Source organism: Alternaria alternata (genome assembly GCF_001642055.1).
Source record: "Alternaria alternata strain SRC1lrK2f unplaced genomic scaffold CC77scaffold_1, whole genome shotgun sequence".
Classification (NCBI taxonomy): Eukaryota; Fungi; Ascomycota; class Dothideomycetes; order Pleosporales; family Pleosporaceae; genus Alternaria; species Alternaria alternata.
Genome location: NW_017306190.1, coordinates 1595351 through 1613432, shown reverse-complemented (window position 1 = coordinate 1613432; position 18082 = coordinate 1595351). Strand labels below are relative to the sequence as shown.

The window sequence follows — 18082 nt, the reverse complement described above, 5'->3', positions numbered from 1 at the left end:
AGAACAGAAAATCGTGATGAGTATTGACAATCGAGAGCCATTTGGTTGACTTCTAGACACTCCAATACGGTACGATCAAGCGCTTGGCTTTTTTTATTACCTTTCTCAATTGTCTCATCGGCCAATCGCCTCCAGCAGTCGCCATGATGCGATGGCTCAAAGACAGTAAGAGTTTGGGGACGGCAGTTTGAACGGAAACAAACATGTTGCACCAATGGTATCAGGAAATGGAGACATGGAGAGTGCGAAGGACGAGGTTGGATCATTGACTGCGAGTGCCGATGTAGAAGCTACTGAGGCAATCGCACACAGTGTACCCTGTCTCGCGGTCTAGGAAAGTTCAAGAAGAATGCTCCTGCCAATCGTTCCTTTGTCAAGGTAGCGACGCAAGGGCGTCGCTCTACGTGCGCCAATATCAGAAATAGCGAAGCTTTCTTGGACACAACCTAGGAAGCTACTTCAGAGGCAATGCCAAAAACCTCGGAAACAACAACACCACCGACATCACCGCATCCGGAATCCAGTGCTACCGAGAAAGAAGAGATGCAACAAAACCTAGAGAAGGCCGACGAGAGTTTTGTCTCGTTTAACAAAGAAGAAATGCCGGAGCACGTTATGTCTCATCAGCAGGCAGACGAGACTGCAGCTTTGTACGAAGCCACAACTTTACGAGAGACTGTAGCTGCACAAGAGATAGAAGACGATCATGCAGTCCAATCACCCATATCGGCATACGATGTTATCAATGAAGAGCCAGTACGAGTGGAGGTTCCCACCACATCGATTTCAGATCTAATGGCTTCCAATGCACCACCAACACAAATAGAGGCTACCACAACATCGGGTTCAACCCCAACACCTCCCAATGCAATCCCGGTAACCTCGAACCAACCAACCCAACTCCTTGAAGGCCAGAGAGGTATCCGCCCTGGAGAACTGCTCACAAACAAGGATACGGAAGTCCATGCTGTAACGTCAGCGTCACCCTTATATCACACCTTGTCAATCTCTGCATACACGGCAGAACGAAATTCTTTAAAACGTCAGCTTGTCGAAGACAAGAACGAAGAGCCAGTGGGCTATATTGATGAAAGATCAGCAAAACGCTTGCGATCCATGGACAGCCGTAAATCCATCGGCGATCGCAGTACACCAGTTCGTCGCTCATATTCCAGCACGTGGGACGGATACGAATGGGCGCTTGTCAATGAGAACATGAGGCATGGGCCGGATCGAGCCTTGGATCTTGATTCTGAAGATAGGCCAGCTCTATCGATCGTTGACCCGTCTATCATGGATCGGAAACCTATCATCAAGCAGGAGCCTGATGAACTTCCAATGAATGCACTAGCTTCTTCACATTCAATCACTCTGACACCAACTCTGTCTGTCTCATCAATCATACGCCAGCCACCAACAGGACCAACTGCAGCAACAGAGCATGTTGACCTTTTTTCTCTCTGCATACCATGCACTGGGCCCAATGGGACTCCCCTTCCAGCGTCGGAAAACGAGCTCAGCCTTTTAGCAGATATACAAAGGAAGGCAAGAAGGATATTGAGTGGCGAAAAGGATAGAGTTGACATTCGAAGCCGCATCCCAGCCTGGATGCGCAATGGTCTATCGGAAGAGCAGAAAAAAGGCATTGTTAAGATACAGAAAAAAATCAACACAATGCAAAAGAAGATCAGGGCTTCACAGTCGGAGAAAAAAGGTGGCAATGTGAAAGCGAAAGGTGCCAACACCGCCCCTACTAGGCCTAGTCCAATACCTACCAAATACACATCTGCTTCGGTCATGCACTGGCAAACATTTCATGCGGTCGCACCAACGCCATCCCAGGCCCACCCTTTGGCACGTCAACAAACTCTTCTGCCCTTTGGTCTTGAACCTCTCGACTATGGCAATTTGTTCGGCCCGGCCTTAGTATATAGTGCACTAGAACAGGTCAACAACATGCTCGAAATGTTCGAGGCCAATGTAAGATGTTCTCTTTCCGGCCTCGACTTGATAAACCTACAAAAGAGCACCGGAAGAGTACAAAACCTACCTCCGCCGGGCTGCGCGTCCCTTTCACTTGCGAATCAACCTTATCCCAAACTGGTCGGTCCGTCTCTGGTACATCACGCGCTACAGGAGATAAACGAGATGATGAGATCTTTTGGGCTTCTTCAGCAGTTCGCCTTGTGTTGGAAAGATCTGCGACAGGTGCAGCATTAGGTCTTTGCCTTGTCTCCAGATTATCGTTGTGATGCTCTGGATCACACGGTGAGACAGACGTAGTATGGTTTCTTTTCCTGTACATTTATTATCGTGCTTGTGCGCAAGCAGCTGCGCATGGATCCTCAGAGTACTTTAACATTCCATGTACTATTGTGTAAACTTCAGTCACGTGTGGTGATGAACTGAGCGTATCTAGCATTATCACTCCCAAATACATGCACTTCAACTTAGCGAAACCACGTGGAGTATCATAACTTCAAGGTCATCATTGAAAGTTGTTCATTTTCATGCCGGTGTACCCAGCACTATCGTTGGATACATACGTGAGGTCCTGAATGTAATACCCCGCGCCATAACCCTTATGCTAGAAAGAACCCAAAAACAAACCCTCTAGTACCTCTTACCCTCACGGAGGATGTCGCTGTACTCCTCGAGCGGGGATGGGGTAAGCTTCTTCTCAGCCCACAGGTTGGGGGTGAGGAAACCGTAGGTGTGTGCGACAGCTACGAAGGTAGCCTTCAGGGTGTTCTCAAGAGTCTTGGTTGAACCGGAAGAGGCAGTGTAGATGTCGGCGACACCAGCCAATTGCAAGAGACGCTTGACAGCGGGCGATGCGACAAGGCCGGTACCACGGGGAGCGGGAATGAGACGGACAGTGACGGAACCGCACTTTCCGCTCTCCTTGGTGGGGAGCGAGTGAGGCTCACCAAGGTTGGTGCCCCAGTAACCTCTTCGGATGGGGACAACGGAGAGCTTGGCGATGATGATGGCGGCGCGGATGGCGGTAGCGACTTCCTTGGAGGTCTTGATACCAAGACCAATGTGGCCCTCGGAGTCACCGATGACGACGATAGCCTTGAAGCGGGTACGCTGACCGGCACGGGTCTGCTTCTGGACAGGCTTGATCTTCATGACCTCGTCCTTGAGCTTGGGGAGGAAGAAGTCGACGACCTGGTACTCCTTGATGGGGAGAGAGTGGAGGTAGCTGTCCGCTGTCAGTACAAATTCCTTGCCCAATCCCGCTTGAGAACGTACATCTCCTCCATGCTCTTGATCTTGCCGGCCTTTACGAGACGGCCGAGCTTGGTGACGGGCTGCCATTCCTTCTCCTGTGCCAATTGTCAATTTCCTGCTATTTGTCCCTCCACAGCCTTCATATGCGCACCTCAGTCTTTCCGCCACGGCGGCCACGGCCACGTCCGCGACCACGTCCACGGTCACCACCGCGGTCTCCACGAGAACCGAATCCGCCGCGAGCGGGGGCAGGAGCGTCAGCCATGATGTATGTTGGTGGGGTATACGGCTGCTGGATTTGCGATTAGCGACGGGCTTGAGAGTGAGAAGAGGTGGAAGAGCGTACGATTGAGAGTTCCTGGGAGTTAGTGCGTGCTGTTGTCGCGGTCGCACTTGCAACTTTCGATATTGAAATGCTCGCTTAGGTCGTGGATGTCACTAGCCGTATTGGGTTTGGCGCACCTACGCTACATGTGGATGAGTTGCAGGTGGTTCACCAATGACCACCACAACTACAAGGCGCAACCTCTGCAGAGTCCAGTTTGTATGCAGCTGTGCCTGTTTTCATTCTCGTGAGACCTTCTGCACAGAGATCTGACATGAGAAGTGCCTCTGACAAGTACTTGAAGCGACTGGATCACCTAAGGAGGCAAGATCGGTATGTCAATGGAGCGCAAACGTATCGCATTTCACAGGACATCTCAAGTGTGACTGCACCCAGTGCGCTCCTTGGTCACCAGACGGAAGATTGTCTTGCGCACCGACGCTGCCTATCGCGCTGTCCAAGCTGCTCGGAATGACGTGGCTGACTAAGGGCGCTTTGAGCGCGCATGACTCGTTCACATGCTCGAGGTACCAACGATATCACATGCACGAACACTTGTCTCCAACGCTTCGACAATAATTTCACGGGCCACGCTGCGAGATCGTGGTTCATTACAATGTCTATCTTCAATTCAGTTCTCGGCTCGTTCTCGCCTCCGCCGCGGTTTAGAAAGTCCTTCGAAGACCCGCACGCGCGTGAACATGAGCTACCACTATACAACTCTCCGCCATCTCCGCGAATACCACCGCCTGTGACTTCGTCAGTACTATGGAACGCTCCAAAAACTAGCCTGTCTCCGCCTCCACGCGTTCCTGACGGCCTGCTAGCTTTGCAGCGGCGAGCTAGATACCTCGAACAACAGCTGCAAGAGCTACTCGACGCACAAGCCGATGGTCTAATGGGTGGACGTGGCGCTGGAGATGCTACACCGGATGATCTTGTATCGAACGGAAGCACTACACCAACTGTGAGCAGCGTCCGGTCGAGCGATCGAGGTGCGGAGAACGGTAACGGCCATAACGGAGCACGGAGGAAGAAAGTGGGGCTAAATGCAGCGAGACAAGGCATATCTAGACGGATAAGACAGCTTGCCAGCGTCAAGTCTGAGGAGCTTGATCTTTTAGACGAGGACCTGAGGAAGCTGCAAAGCACAGTAGAGAAGACCGACGGGTGGAGTCAGAAGCGCATACGGCTGGAAAAGAAGATCAGAGATATAGAGAACGAGGACGCTGGCGCAAAGGCACAGAGCTTACAGACGGAAGCCTCGAAGCTAGAGCAGGAGATTCGCCAGAAAGAAGAGGAACTATGGGCGCTCAAAAGACGACATCGAAAGGTCTTGGACGAACTGGCTGATACAGAGAACTCGGTGGAAGCGAAGTTGGCATCGTACAAGACATCGTTGTCACTGTTAGATCGTGAAGTTTCCAATTTCCTTGCGCGACCTCCAAACGCGGATCACGTTCCAATGTCATCATCACCGTTCCTTACACTACCTGCAAAACGGCGGACGCTCGACATGGCGCGCGAATTCTGGCAAGACGAGTACACAAGACTGGCTGAAAGGTGTGAGAAGGTTGATACAGATCGAGGTGCGCTTGACGAAGGTGCACTTTTGTGGGCAGATGTTTTGAAGAGGGTCGAAGACTATGAAACAAGCCTACAGAACTCTATGCGACCAACGACACGGAAGAGCACCCCTGATCCCACCAGGCTTCTCGAGCAGATGGACGCAACCATTACCTACCTAGAGGAGAAGCTAGAGTTTGCTTCGTCGCGAAGTTGGAATTTGTTAGTTTGCGCCATTGGTGCCGAGCTCGAAGCTTTTACACAAGGCAGAAACATGTTAGAAGAGGCTCTTGGTTCGAAACGAAAGGGTAAAGAGCGAGCTACACAACCGCTGATAGACCATGATGGCTTTGAGACCAAACAACCAGAGGAGATGACAGGGTCTGCTATAAGGATTGGTCGTTCTCCGCCGAGACAACCTACGCCGCCCAAGCAGACGTATTTTGACTCCGAAGATGAGGATCCAGATCCCGAGCTTATGATTTCGCATCAGGATACCGATACTGACTGAGCTGGAAACGCGGTCCTTCCTCGGCGTATCTTTCGAGATTAGATATTCCTCCGAGTAGCCACACTCTGTGTAATTGTTGAATCATATCAAATCTACTCACTTGCTTATCAAGTAGTGCGCACTTAACTCGAAGGAGCTTGTTTCTCATCAATGGTGCCCTATCTCTGCAAATATTGGATAGACCCAAAAGATGCATACTGCCATCTTCTCTAGTGGAGCAACAACGCAGAATGCTATATATGCTTTCAGAGTAAATCTCCATATACAAGCTACAACCTATGAAAGAAGAGCTTCTTCATGTGCGGAAGTCCGTCTTGATCTATCGATAAGAGTGGGGCGTTCGGAGATAATCCTATTACCGCGACTACTACAAAGCTCCCGCCCATTACGAGCATTGCTCTTATATCGCCTCGGCACATCTTGCGACATCTACAGAATAACGTTTTCGCAAACATGAGTTCGTCGCACGCCCCAACTAGTCCACCCGCCGAGGATGACCCAGCCAGAACCATTGTATACGATCCGAGCGACCCGTTCTGGCGAGAAACCGACGACGAGTATGATGACGACATGGACTTTGTACCTGCAGAAGAGGGCACCGACGATAACGATGAAGGTGAAGCTGATCTGAGCTTTCACGGTATACTTGGCTTTATGATACATAGTCTGTGATCTATCTACTAACATAATTGTAAGATGCCGCAGAACGATTGAGCAATCTCAGCGGAGTGGAGATCGCATTCGAATACACCGATGATAACGACGATGACGACGACGATGACGACGAAGATGAAGAGAACGGAGAGGACGACGAAGATGGAGACGAGAACGAGGAAGAGAACGACGATGCAGAGGAAGACGAGATGGACAACCCTCGCCAGCCAATTATGATTACGCGCGAGCAGATAATGCAGTTGCTTGGACACGCTGGATTGGGCCGCATATTCGCCACCGATTTCATTCCACGATCCGCGCTCCGGCGACGCAGACTCGATGAGGACGACGAAGACGAGGACGAAGACGATGGCTACGACCCTCTCGGTTCGACGAGGACCTCTGGAAGGAGGCGACGACCACGAGGCATAGATTTGTTTGAAAAGGTGCCTAGCGAGCAGGGTCAGGAATTGATGCAAGGGGGCAACTTCGGAACAAATCCTCGATCGCAAGACACACTTAAGCGAAAAAAGAAGTTAGCTTACAACATCATGCGACGAGAGTTAGGTATTGGTGGTGACGGTCGCCAGAAGAATTCCACGAGATTGTTGAGGCAAGAAATGATACCAGAATCAGTGGCCGACACAATCATTCACTACAATGCGCGATGCTATTCAGGACAGTTTTCAGACGATGGCAACTTCTTCTTTTCATGCGCTCAGGATTTCAAAGTACGCATGTATGACACATCGAATCCATACGATTGGAAGTACTACAAGGCAAGCAGCAATCTCAAACTCGAAGCTCCGCAAAGCTAATATATTGCAGACTGTAAGGTATGATGGTGGTCAATGGACGATTACGGATGCATCATTAAGTCCAGACAATCGCTTTCTGGCATACAGCTCCATTAGGAGTATTGTCGCACTAGCACACACCGACCCTGACAACGATTCTGAACCACACTATCTTGATTTTGCAGACCTCGGTCGGCCTACCCCACGTGGGTATCGCGGATATTTTGGTGTAAGATGTGTTTATCAACATTTGAGACTGTGGCTGACCCATCCAGATCTGGTCGATAAGATTCTCTGGCGATGGTCGCGAAATTGTAGCAGGAACGGGAGACAGTTCTGTTTATGTATACGACATTGAACGTCGTCAGTCAGTGCTACGCATACCAGGTCATCAAGATGATGTGAATGCAGTCTGCTTCGGCGACACTCAATCGCCACATATTCTTTACTCTGGCTCCGACGACACAACGCTCAAGGTCTGGGATCGAAGAAGTATGGGTGACGGTCGCGAAGCCGGTGTTTTTCTGGGACACACTGAGGGCTTGACATATGTCGACAGCAAGGGAGATGGACGATACGTGCTTAGTAACGGCAAAGATCAGACTGCTAAGCTGTGGGATCTGAGGAAGATGATGTCAAAGGAGAAGGCAGACGGCATTGATCCCAATGCATACACCAACCGCTTCGAGTACCGATCCAACGCATACGACTTTGATGAGTACCGTCCGCATCCACATGACTGCTCACTTGTTACGTTCCGCGGGCACAAGGTGTTGAAGACGCTTATTCGATGTCACTTTTCGCCTCCTGGTAGCACAGATTCGCGATATGTTTACTCTGGCAGCTACGACGGCTCGGTCTACATCTGGAACATGGATGCGACAATTGCTGGCAAGGTCGATGTTCTCAAGGCAACCAGGAACTCACGACCACGCGACCCAGATCTTCTTGCTGGAATGTACGAGCACTGGGGTAGAAACGAGGGCAGATGGCAGACGTGTGTTCGTGACGCGAGTTGGCATCCCAACGCACCTATGATTGCTGGTAAGTATTTGTACACTCCTAGTTTTGGTGCATATGTTAACTTTTACTAGCAACCTCATGGAACGGCTGGGGTACCTCACAGGGAACTTGCACAGTCCACACTTGGAACGATGGCCTTGAAGAAGATGAAGCAGAGCCTAAGATTGGGAGGCGGGTCAATGCACAACTGCAGCATGATGAACGGCTTTACACGAGTCCTGAGGGCAGGGCGAGACGACACCCCATGTGGTATGAAGACATGATGAATGAGGAGTGAAAGCTCCTGCATCGCTGACCCTTCTAGAATTCCGACGGATGGGTGAATACAAGTGCTGCATATAGGGATTTGGTGAGAAGTTGGGAATGCAATCGGATGTTCACAGGGACTTCCGATCTTGCTCAACATCGCTGTCACAGCGTTACAAGCACCGCGTTATCGTTCTACTCCACATACACCGTTCACACCACAACACACAGTTCGTAGACCAAATCAAGATGAATCCTGTGCATGCCTAAATTTGGATATAATCAAACTCCCGCTGGCCCAACCCCATACTGTACAGCCGTTTTGAGTATGCCATATTTCCTCTATGGAGCCCACAAAGCGAAGGCCGGTCTGTTCACCTCCAATGCCCCTAATACAAGATGATATGATGAACGGACCGGTGTCGTGGTCGAAGATGCAAAGGGAAGAGAATCAATGGTTGTGGCGTAGTAGCGTCTACGAGCCGCCGACGAGGATGTTGTTTACGGGAATGTGGACGAGCTTGACAACGTAGCCAATGACTCCTGTGATACGTTAGTTGCATGGACTTTGGGCGTGCATGCGACGTATCACTGACCCATGATCAAGAAACCGATGCCGACTGCTTGCGATATCCTGATGAACTCCTTCTTGTCGGGCTCTGTAGTCATGTTAGGCGTGGCAAGGCCGGAATAGAGAGGCGATCGTACTTGTGCAGCGGTTCATGAACAGAGTACCCTCCTTGAGGAACTCAGCGGGCATACTGCGCAGACGTTAGCCATCGCTCCCTCATCGTGCAATTTCAGTGTGGCTTACTCAGCGAACTCCTTGACGTTCTCCATGGCGACTGGTGTGCGGGTGGTGATAGGTGGGGGGTGACTTGAAAGGGTGGTGAGTTGAGTTGTCTTGGAGAAGTATCGCGGGTTGGACAAGTCGCGGACTCAGGGTAGCAGCTGCCAAATTACCAGACGGACGGCAATCTGGCCTTGCGGAGAAAACCGACAGGGGTAGGTGTTCTGCCAAGCACGCTAACTTTCACGCTAACTGCGAGCTATCGCATCCGCGTCCTCGATTGTCGCTCACCCTCACTCGTGCTCGCGCCGACAAGTCGTCTCTACCCGCTTCCCCAGGTTTGTCACCGAACGCAGTTACTCACTACGCAACAGACCGGCCAACGAGACGTGCGAGCGCAATCCGCTTTCGCTTCGACAAACACGCAGAGTCAAGGGTGGAAAGGGATCGTGTTTGGCATCTGCATCGAGTTGTCCTCGTTGCTCTCCATTTCTTCTTATTACTGGTAGCGCACGATTCAGCGCCTCATCAATTCGAAGGGACATTGTATACAGCAACTTCGCTTCGCGCAAACTGTACTGGAAGCTAGCAAAAGCGAGCGCAGGAGGCAGGCTGAGGCTTCACACACACATCTCTCACACCACATCCTGTACCTTTCACATCTCCGCATCTGCCAGGGGCGATCGGACTATCCCGTCTTGCACTGAGCTGTCTTTCTGGACCTTGTCACCACGCGCCGACAGCGGCACTGTACGTATGGCCTTACTCTACGCTGTTTGTCTTTTCTCTCGACATCGCATTGCAACGGACTGCAAGTCCACACTTTCTTTTGCAACACCCTCTATCTCATCATGCTGATTTGTATGCCAATCACAGAGTTGCGTGTACTTTGGCTATTGATACTAGCACATCAAGTACCTAAGAGCGAATCTAAGAAAGAATACCGGAACAAACCTCATCGCTTACTGCAGTTGACTTAACATACCACAGCAGATATGGCTGACGACGACAACTTCGATATCGACATCTACGGCGATGACTCCTACCAAGACTCGAGCGTGCAGCAAGACACTACCATAACCGACTCCAACACCCCGAACACAGAGGCGAATGCTGCGACATCGAACCACGTACCGGATACTACCAAGACCGAGAACGGCGATCAATCGACCAAAGAGTCTACAGACGAGGCGACAAACGGCGAGGGTCATCATGACCAGAGCACCCAACAGATCGCATCCACAGGAGGCTCGGCTGGCCTTGACGTTCACAAACAAGCACCTCAGCAACAGGGTACAAAGCGCAAGCAGGGCGAAGATGATGATCGCCCAACTGACCCCGGCGCCACTGCAGCTCTTATGATCAACGATGTAAATTGGTGGATTAGTGAAGAAGACATTCGCGGATGGGCCAACCAGAGCGGTTGTGAAGATGAGCTTGTTGAGGTAACCTTCAATGAGCACAAAGTCAATGGCAAGAGTAAAGGGTTAGTTGCACTTGATGCTTCGAGGCACAATATGCTAACCAACTTTTGAAGTCAAGTTTTCACTCTTTTGAACTCACCACAGGCAGCTACTGCTCTGAAACACCAAATCGAGAACCTCTTCAGAGACCAAGCCCACACGAAGAAGCCGACCGCCATCTTCAGTCCTCCGCATGTCAACCCATTCAAGACACTGCCAAAGGATGTTCCCGCGCGAGACAAGGGTCGGAACGACCGCGCTACCTCTGGAAACTACGGCAATCAAGGTGGCTACAACAACAGAGGTGGATATAACAACAACCGTGGCAATTTCAACAGGGGCGGCATGGGTTACCAAAACAACCGCAACTTTTCTCCTGCTGGTGGAAACGTGGGTGGCAACATGGGAGGCTACGGTGCCCAAGCGCCGATGAACAACTTCGGTAACCCCATGGGCGGCATGAACAACTTCGGTGGCGGCTTCAATCGCGGCGGCATGATGGGCGGTAATATGCGTGGTGGTATGGGCAACCGTGGCCGTGGCGGCAATATGGGTATGAATCCTATGGGCACAAACCCCATGGGCGGCATGAACATGCCCATGGGTGGCAACATGATGGGCATGGGAGCCAACATGATGGGTATGGGTGGTGGTAACATGGGCATGATGGGAGGAATGGGTACGTCGAGAAATTTTCATACTCCGACTAGTGACTTACCCCCATCCTTTTAATTCCCTAATGGGACGATTACTAACAGCGAGGCTATAGGAGGCGGCTTTGGTGGCAACCCAGGATTTAACCCAGGATTCTTCCAAGGCAACCAAGGCGGCAACGATGGCAGCTGGCAAAACCCGCACGGCGCGAAGAGGCCTCGTCCTGAGTAGGGTTCAGATTCGGAGCATGCGAATCACGTACCGACGCGCCTATGCATGCTGCCGCTTCCAGGAGATCCATTCTCGACAGCAGAGCAAGCAGATTATGAATGCAAGTTGACGCAACGCCGTCTCGACGCGCTTGAGTGCAAACATCTACGGAGTCTGCATGGTCGTGCTCTTGGAGACAAGATGTCTAATGCGGCCCTAGACTGGATGATAGAGGGCACCTTTTTGACTGCAGTTCAAGCCTTCTATGCGACACGCTGTGGGCTGATGACCCACTTGGTATTTGGTCCTTCTTTTCTCGGCGTTTTAAGGGCAACGGGGCAACTTCCAACAATCAATATCTCTTCTTCACTTGTCTTATTAGCTTTTTCTCTTGTTTTGTTGAAGGGAATAGTATATCCTCTCGGAATTTGTAAGCCTCCATTTTGTTGGTACATCCTTGTTTTGGATGTTTCACACGAGTATGTTTAGCTTAGGAGTTTTGCGGTTCCATTTGGTACATGGAGAAACATGCGCTCGCATTTTTATTATACTGGTTGCAACCCAAGTACTTTGCCCGAGATCCGGCGCTATCATGTCGTGTTTTTACCGAACTGTTTTGGGCACGGAACACTTGTATTATTGTATCTGGAAGATGGTGTGTCTTGGGCGTTCGCATGTGAGCAATAATTTCATGACAAGTGGAAGAGACAAGGTGTGATCACCATCTGAAGTATTTTAGTCTTTGGTGGAAAAATACCATTGCCCTGGGTAATTTGGAGATTAGGCCCGCGGGGACCTGCATATGAAATCGGGCTGGGGTCTACAATATAGATCGAACGAGATGGCACGCTAATCATGATGACGGCCAATCACACTTGCCATTAAAACAAACCCGTTGTTTTCTAAATGTCTTCCATGCTTCCGCTTCCACCTTGGGAACCGGGTAAGCAGGAGAGTTTGCAATTAAACTAGATTAGCAAGGAAGCTTGATGGTCACGCTAGCCGGAAGGTACCGCATCCTGGGGTAACAGTTCATTAATATGTGAGGATTATAGAGAAATGACGAGGGGATAGTGGATGAGGCTATATGGAAGATCTCCGTACCGAGGTGAAGGAACCTGGCTGATGGTCGACATTGTATATCTCTCTCCATCTCCTGAGGCGAAGGTCACGCAGAACGCTCAACAGTCGCAATGAAGATTTCCTATGCAAGTGCAGCAGTGCTGCTAAACAGTACCTTCGCTGTTGCTCAATGTTCGTTGCTCCATGATTCCAATACTATGGCGACAGCTAACACGATGAAGCGACGAATGGCACCGGTGTAAAATGTCCTTCAACTTCAAAGTTCTCTGCCATTTCGGCTGGTGCCTTCTTCGAAAAGTTGAACCCAGGCTGGAATGTTGGTAACACGCTTGACGCTGTAGAAACCGAAGGCAGTTGGAACAATCCGCCAGTCGTCGGCAGCACCTTTGACGATGCGAAAAGAGCTGGCTTTAAGAGCATTCGGCTACCCGTAACCTGGGCGTACCACTTCACTTCTCAATCACCAGACTGGACCGTGGATCCCGTATGGCTGCAACGTGTATCGGATGTTGTGGACATGATCACAGACCGAGGGCTGTATGCGATTGTTAATGTTCATCACGATTCCTGGACTTGGGCCGATCTTACGCAATCCAGCACGAACGTAACGGCTGTTGAAGAAAGGCTTGGAAAGCTTTGGAAGCAAATTGGAACCAAACTGGCTTGCAAGAGCGAGAAGGTCGCTTTTGAAACGATCAACGAGATCCCTGGGACTACCGCTGAGCATGGCGCTGTCATTAACCGCCTGAACGATATCTTCCTTCAGGCTATTAATGATGCGGGAGGCCACAACCCAAAGCGCGTTGTTACTCTCGTTGGTGCTGGAGAAGATGGATTGAAAACGATACAGTGGTTCAAGAAGCCTGACCCCAAGTTCAAGAATCCATGGGGCATCCAGTATCATTACTATTCGCCTTGTAAGTGCCCTTCACTCATTCGAAGTTCATCAGAACTGACCCAAGAGAAGATGACTTTGTTTTCCAAGCTTGGGGAAAGACCACATGGGGCTCCGACGCCGACAAAGCTGCCCTCGAAGCTGATATCGCCGCTGTCCGTGGAAACTTCTCTGGCATCCCACTCGTAATTGGCGAATGGGCAGTATCACCTGTCGCCACCGAGACAGCAGCACGCTGGCGATACTTCGATTTCTTTCTCCGCACAGCAGCGAAATACAACACCACAACTGTTCTCTGGGACAACGGAGCCGATTTTCTGGACCGCGCAACACATCTCTGGCGCGACGAGGTAGCTCTGGATATCTACCGTAACGCAGTAAAAGGCATTGCAAACGCGCTACCAGAGAGCACAACCGATGGCTCTGCAACAACACAATCGAGTTCCGCATACATCTACCACCGCAAGAACGAAACCGTAGGGGACGTTACGCTAGGCTTCGCTTTCAACGGAAACACACTTAGCAAGATCAGCAGAGGAAGCAAACAATTAGCCAAAGGCAAGGACTACAGCGTCTCGGGCGAGAAGATTACGTTTGCAGCATCATATCTCAAGACGATACTCACTCCCACTTCGCCAACCGGTACCCTAGCAAACTTGACCCTAACGTTCAATCGCGGCGCCGCTCTTCAAGTCAACGTTCTCCAATACACCACACCGACCCTCTCTAACACCTCCGGTCCCTTGCCAGCAGCGGGCCAGGACTTACTTATCCCAATCACGTGGTCGGGGCAGAATAGGCCTGCGGCTGTTAAGGCTGTCAAAGCCGATGGAACATATCTGGTGGACGATTGGACACAGTACCTAGGGCCGTTGCAGCAGGGACGCATGACTTATGATGGTCAGTGGAACTGGGATGCAGGACATGTTGTTATCAAGGTGGCAGCTCTAGATGCTGTGAGGGCAGCGAGCATAGACACTACATTTACCATTGAGTTCTATCCTAGAGAACCAGGAAATGCGGTAGAGTATACAGTTACTGTATAAGAGGGCTGTAGATGTGTTACAGTCGAGATAGTCATAGTGCAAATGAGCTGGACAGGTTATACGGGAAACCAAACGTGCCTTCATGATATAGTGGGTTCGTCTTGCATCGATTTCAATACCGTTACGTTAGGATATGTACATAAGTTCGATAGGCCATCATTATAACAACATGATCCAATTCAAGCAACAGCGCTAGATACCTGAATGGTAGTCTCATCCCGGAAACGACCGCCGCCAATAAAGGTATGGATAGACAAGGGTGCTGATCCATAGACAGTCACGCCGCTATCAAGAGTCTGTTGGACGTTGAGGGCTACGAGTGTTAGCTTTTGTCACCAAAGTAATTCAGATTCAGATTTGAACTTACTTGCTCCGTCATAGGAAAAGTCGAACGCGGCACGGTCGCACCTATGGGCAACAGGAAGCTCAGCGTTGGGTGCTTCAACACAGCTGCTCCTCAGCTTGTGGTCTTCGTCGTATTCGTCTGATGTGAACTCCGCGTAGAGGTACAGTTGCTCAATGTCGGGGCCGAGTGTCATTTGGACGAACCACTGACCCTTGTTTTCGGTACGGGGGAGTACGGAGGCGGAGGTGGTAGCCACGAGAGCGAGGAGGACGGTAGAGAACTGCATCTTGGTGGAAACGATAATGATGGATATTGAATGATACTAGATTAGAAGGGAATGGATTGGAAGCAGTGGATGCTGGTGATGGTATTCTGCCTGAAGAATGTATGGGATTATATACATAACAGGACCTATGTAGTTGCTGAACACTATAGTGGTGCCTGTCTCTCGTGATAACGGATCCGATAATACTATTGCCATAAAAAGCATTGGAATTTTACCTCGTAACGCGAGATTCATCCTAAACCAGCGGTGTGGAGTTACCTACGTTGTTCGCACTGATCGGCTGAGTGCTGATGTACCATGAAGGAACCCTGAATTTCCAATATCCTGCTGGAGCATTTACGAGTATCCCTGTGTTGATTCCCCCTTAGTAGGCGTTAGCTACTTTATTTTTAGAGTTGCATTAGCTCCCGGCGGAAGGGGCGGTACCTGGTTGGGACAACGTCCTTCATCTAAACCAAGAATTCTTTTGGTAAGTACTGTACTTCAACGCTCGAAGCTCTGGAACATGTAGCAATCACAACTAAATACTGTTCCTCTCTTTTATTTCCCATATGTTGCTTTTCTGTATGGCCTAATACTTACTGATCTCGGTGAGGTAGGAGTCCAGGCCCCTTCATCCACCGGGTGAATCGCTTATGAGCATGAGAGAGAAAGTGAGGAAAATCTCCGAGCTACCGTAGTCTACGGCGCCGCCATACCTGAACAAGCTTTTCAGGCCGAGAACACGATATTTAGTATAGTAAGGTATGGTTGTAAAGCATATTGGGAACACACATGCGCCGAAAAGGACTATGCTACGCTCACTGGAAGACAATACTACTAACGGACACTACGCCAGAACGACCTGACCACTACTGCCGAGCGGGACTATTAATGGGCCATCTCATAATACTGCCGCGACACTATACTCGCGTATTAACCCTTTCCTTTTTCGACAATTATCGACCTCCACATCAGCATTGGACTTATGGTGATAGAAGGTTCCTAACACGACCGCCAAGGCGTTTGTCAGGTTCACAAGCGAAGGACCGGATAAGATACCTAGTCCGAAGACATAGTGCCTTTGTTAGGTATTGAGCTTTGAATTTGTGGATGGCTGATCTCGACCGATGGAAGTAGCATCGTAGCTGTACAGCCAAGAATAAGGGCAAGACTATAACTAACAATTGCGTTGGCATGTTGGTAATATGTCCATCGTTCTGGCTCCTGAAGAGCGGTCATCTGGTGGTTTTGTGTAACAGTTGTGGCTGTTCGGCGATGAGTATGTATTGTGATGCAGCTACGTCGTCGTCAGGCACCTTCTAACAACAGAGAGGGTAGCTCTAGCCTTACCGACTGATACCTGTTGTATTCTTGTGTATCTTCCTGTTCATGGTAAGAGCTCCAACTTATGCATAGGCTATCACCATGTCTGCTGTATCTACTCAGTTTATCTTGTGACCACTCTTCACTCTTCTGCACCAGCAATCTCTCTCCAGCAACCTTACACATACAATCAAGATAGCCTATGCCTGTGAATCCAATTGCATTGCCTCATCGTACTGCGGATTCCCATTCTTTCAGCGCAGATCTTAGTCTTACTTCGACGTCGCTCTCGATCCAAAAGTGCCCTGCGCCCACGACTTCAACACTGGTGAAGCGCGATGCTGGCTCAGCTTTCAATTGTTCTGACCAGTCGCGAATCCTCTTCGCAGAAGTGAAAGCGTCTTGATCCCCGAAGATGGCTAGAGATACGTGCTTACCAAGCACGTCCTGGTGATCGTCCTTGGACTTGCTCCAGAACCTATGTATCAAGGCTGGTGCAGCAAGTGTAGAGATTGGCGGTGTCAGTGGCGAGATAAGAAGATAACGGACGTCGGGCATTGTGATTGTCGCACTCTTCGCTTCCGATCGTGGCATTGGTTCGTGGCTCTCTCTCCGCCTGTGGCTAAGGCTTCTCAACCGTGTTTTGATCTCATGGCGCGTACCGCCTTCGAGACTTCTTCGGACATCTCTGCTACTTCTACGCTTCTCTGGGCTAGTCTCCTCTCCGCCCATTGTAACCGGAGGTCTCGATTCATGTCCTGCCCTGCTTTTCCTCCTAGCTCTAGTCTCATCTCGAGCTAGGTTGATCCATCCTAAATTGCTCTGGTCTGCCAACCTGCGAGCGCGCAGGACTATTTCATCGGCTGCAGTACCCGTCACTGGAGCTGAGAATGGTTGTAGTATGGTCGGTACAGGTGGTAGATGTCTAAGGATGAGGGAGCCGTATGAATAACCTCCTAGTATGACTATGGGAGATTGGTCGTCATGCGCCGACGATGATTCGCTTTGGTTTGAGGGGGTCGGAAGCTGATCGGGCGCGAGATTCAGGTCGCAGGTAATGCGTGGACGTAGGTAGGACATGTAGTGCATGAAGAATGCTGCAAAGGATGTATAGTCATCTAGTTCGGGTCTTCCAGACCAGCTAGTACGCCCTTTAGATCCGTGCGCACCTCTAACGTAGCTTAGTCGGGCGATTCTATGGTCAAGATATATCACTAGACGTACCTGAAGTTGAAGGTGCCCACCATCCAACCAGCACGTAGGAACTCGTCTACCACGATACCAACTACGCGATCGTCGTAACTACCTCCCATTGGTGCATATGGATGTGCCATGACAACACCTCTCCTCTTCCATTCTACGATATCGCCCGATTCCTTTGGCTTGATTATAGTATCTGGATGGTACACGCGGCAATCGAGCGTCGTGTCATCATGGATCGAGGGTATCGTGAAGCTGTAGTGGGCGTCTGGTGGGCGACGCATCTTCTGGGCCAGATCGAGACCCAGTAACAATTCTCATTGCATCTTCGAGAGACTAAAATGCTGGATAGCAACTGGCACAAACGTAGACAGGATGGTTTGACTATGCGATGATGGAGGAGTGTGGGGTTCAGAGTCGCGGAAAGCGCTCCGCTGACGCGAGC

At 50.3% G+C, this 18082-nt stretch overlaps 10 protein-coding genes across 10 annotated transcripts; 6 read left to right on the top strand and 4 right to left on the bottom strand.

Moving 5' to 3' along the window:
• Window positions 1-143: 143 nt before the first annotated feature.
• CC77DRAFT_1045999 (hypothetical protein) lies at window positions 144-2220 on the top strand (the record flags this gene model as incomplete). Its single annotated transcript, XM_018527426.1, has 4 exons — window positions 144-165; window positions 225-256; window positions 313-378; window positions 451-2220. The coding sequence occupies 4 exons, from the start codon at window positions 144-146 to the stop codon at window positions 2218-2220; spliced, it is 1890 nt and encodes a 629-aa protein (XP_018391720.1).
• A 143-nt stretch (window positions 2221-2363) lies between these two features.
• CC77DRAFT_1036965 (ribosomal protein S5) lies at window positions 2364-3613 on the bottom strand. Its single transcript, XM_018527037.1, has 4 exons — window positions 3584-3613; window positions 3389-3529; window positions 3259-3332; window positions 2364-3208 (listed from the first exon to the last, which is right to left on the bottom strand). Exons 2-4 carry the CDS (start codon window positions 3500-3502, stop codon window positions 2614-2616), a joined length of 783 nt encoding a protein of 260 aa, XP_018391719.1. The 5' UTR covers window positions 3503-3529; window positions 3584-3613; the 3' UTR covers window positions 2364-2613.
• Window positions 3614-4178: 565 nt separating this feature from the next.
• On the top strand, window positions 4179-5639 carry CC77DRAFT_1004275 (hypothetical protein; the record flags this gene model as incomplete). Its single annotated transcript, XM_018523253.1, has 1 exon — window positions 4179-5639. One exon carries the CDS (start codon window positions 4179-4181, stop codon window positions 5637-5639), a length of 1461 nt encoding a protein of 486 aa, XP_018391718.1.
• A 360-nt stretch (window positions 5640-5999) lies between these two features.
• Window positions 6000-8635, top strand: CC77DRAFT_1036963 (WD40 repeat-like protein). Its single transcript, XM_018527036.1, has 5 exons — window positions 6000-6279; window positions 6336-7072; window positions 7122-7319; window positions 7366-8134; window positions 8185-8635. The coding sequence occupies exons 1-5, from the start codon at window positions 6093-6095 to the stop codon at window positions 8388-8390; spliced, it is 2097 nt and encodes a 698-aa protein (XP_018391717.1). The 5' UTR covers window positions 6000-6092; the 3' UTR covers window positions 8391-8635.
• CC77DRAFT_1015613 (secE/sec61-gamma protein) lies at window positions 8406-9270 on the bottom strand. Its single transcript, XM_018524064.1, has 4 exons — window positions 9174-9270; window positions 9068-9120; window positions 8956-9018; window positions 8406-8902 (listed from the first exon to the last, which is right to left on the bottom strand). Exons 1-4 carry the CDS (start codon window positions 9197-9199, stop codon window positions 8835-8837), a joined length of 210 nt encoding a protein of 69 aa, XP_018391716.1. The 5' UTR covers window positions 9200-9270; the 3' UTR covers window positions 8406-8834.
• An 874-nt stretch (window positions 9271-10144) lies between these two features.
• CC77DRAFT_923922 (hypothetical protein) lies at window positions 10145-11497 on the top strand (the record flags this gene model as incomplete). Its single annotated transcript, XM_018533768.1, has 3 exons — window positions 10145-10635; window positions 10687-11291; window positions 11382-11497. The coding sequence occupies 3 exons, from the start codon at window positions 10145-10147 to the stop codon at window positions 11495-11497; spliced, it is 1212 nt and encodes a 403-aa protein (XP_018391715.1).
• On the top strand, window positions 11394-12207 carry CC77DRAFT_35847 (hypothetical protein). Its single transcript, XM_018531358.1, has one exon. It carries the CDS (start codon window positions 11543-11545, stop codon window positions 11963-11965), a length of 423 nt encoding a protein of 140 aa, XP_018391714.1. The 5' UTR covers window positions 11394-11542; the 3' UTR covers window positions 11966-12207.
• A 462-nt stretch (window positions 12208-12669) lies between these two features.
• CC77DRAFT_1027366 (endoglucanase B) lies at window positions 12670-14500 on the top strand (the record flags this gene model as incomplete). Its single annotated transcript, XM_018526363.1, has 3 exons — window positions 12670-12730; window positions 12781-13476; window positions 13527-14500. The coding sequence occupies 3 exons, from the start codon at window positions 12670-12672 to the stop codon at window positions 14498-14500; spliced, it is 1731 nt and encodes a 576-aa protein (XP_018391713.1).
• On the bottom strand, window positions 14476-15132 carry CC77DRAFT_1090204 (hypothetical protein; the record flags this gene model as incomplete). The annotated part of the gene is made up of 2 exons (XM_018529512.1): window positions 14476-14813; window positions 14868-15132. 2 exons carry the CDS (start codon window positions 15130-15132, stop codon window positions 14680-14682), a joined length of 399 nt encoding a protein of 132 aa, XP_018391712.1. The 3' UTR covers window positions 14476-14679.
• A 1533-nt stretch (window positions 15133-16665) lies between these two features.
• On the bottom strand, window positions 16666-17771 carry CC77DRAFT_924889 (hypothetical protein; the record flags this gene model as incomplete). Its single annotated transcript, XM_018533826.1, has 2 exons — window positions 16666-17608; window positions 17662-17771. 2 exons carry the CDS (start codon window positions 17769-17771, stop codon window positions 16666-16668), a joined length of 1053 nt encoding a protein of 350 aa, XP_018391711.1.
• Between the last annotated feature and the right edge of the window lie 311 nt (window positions 17772-18082).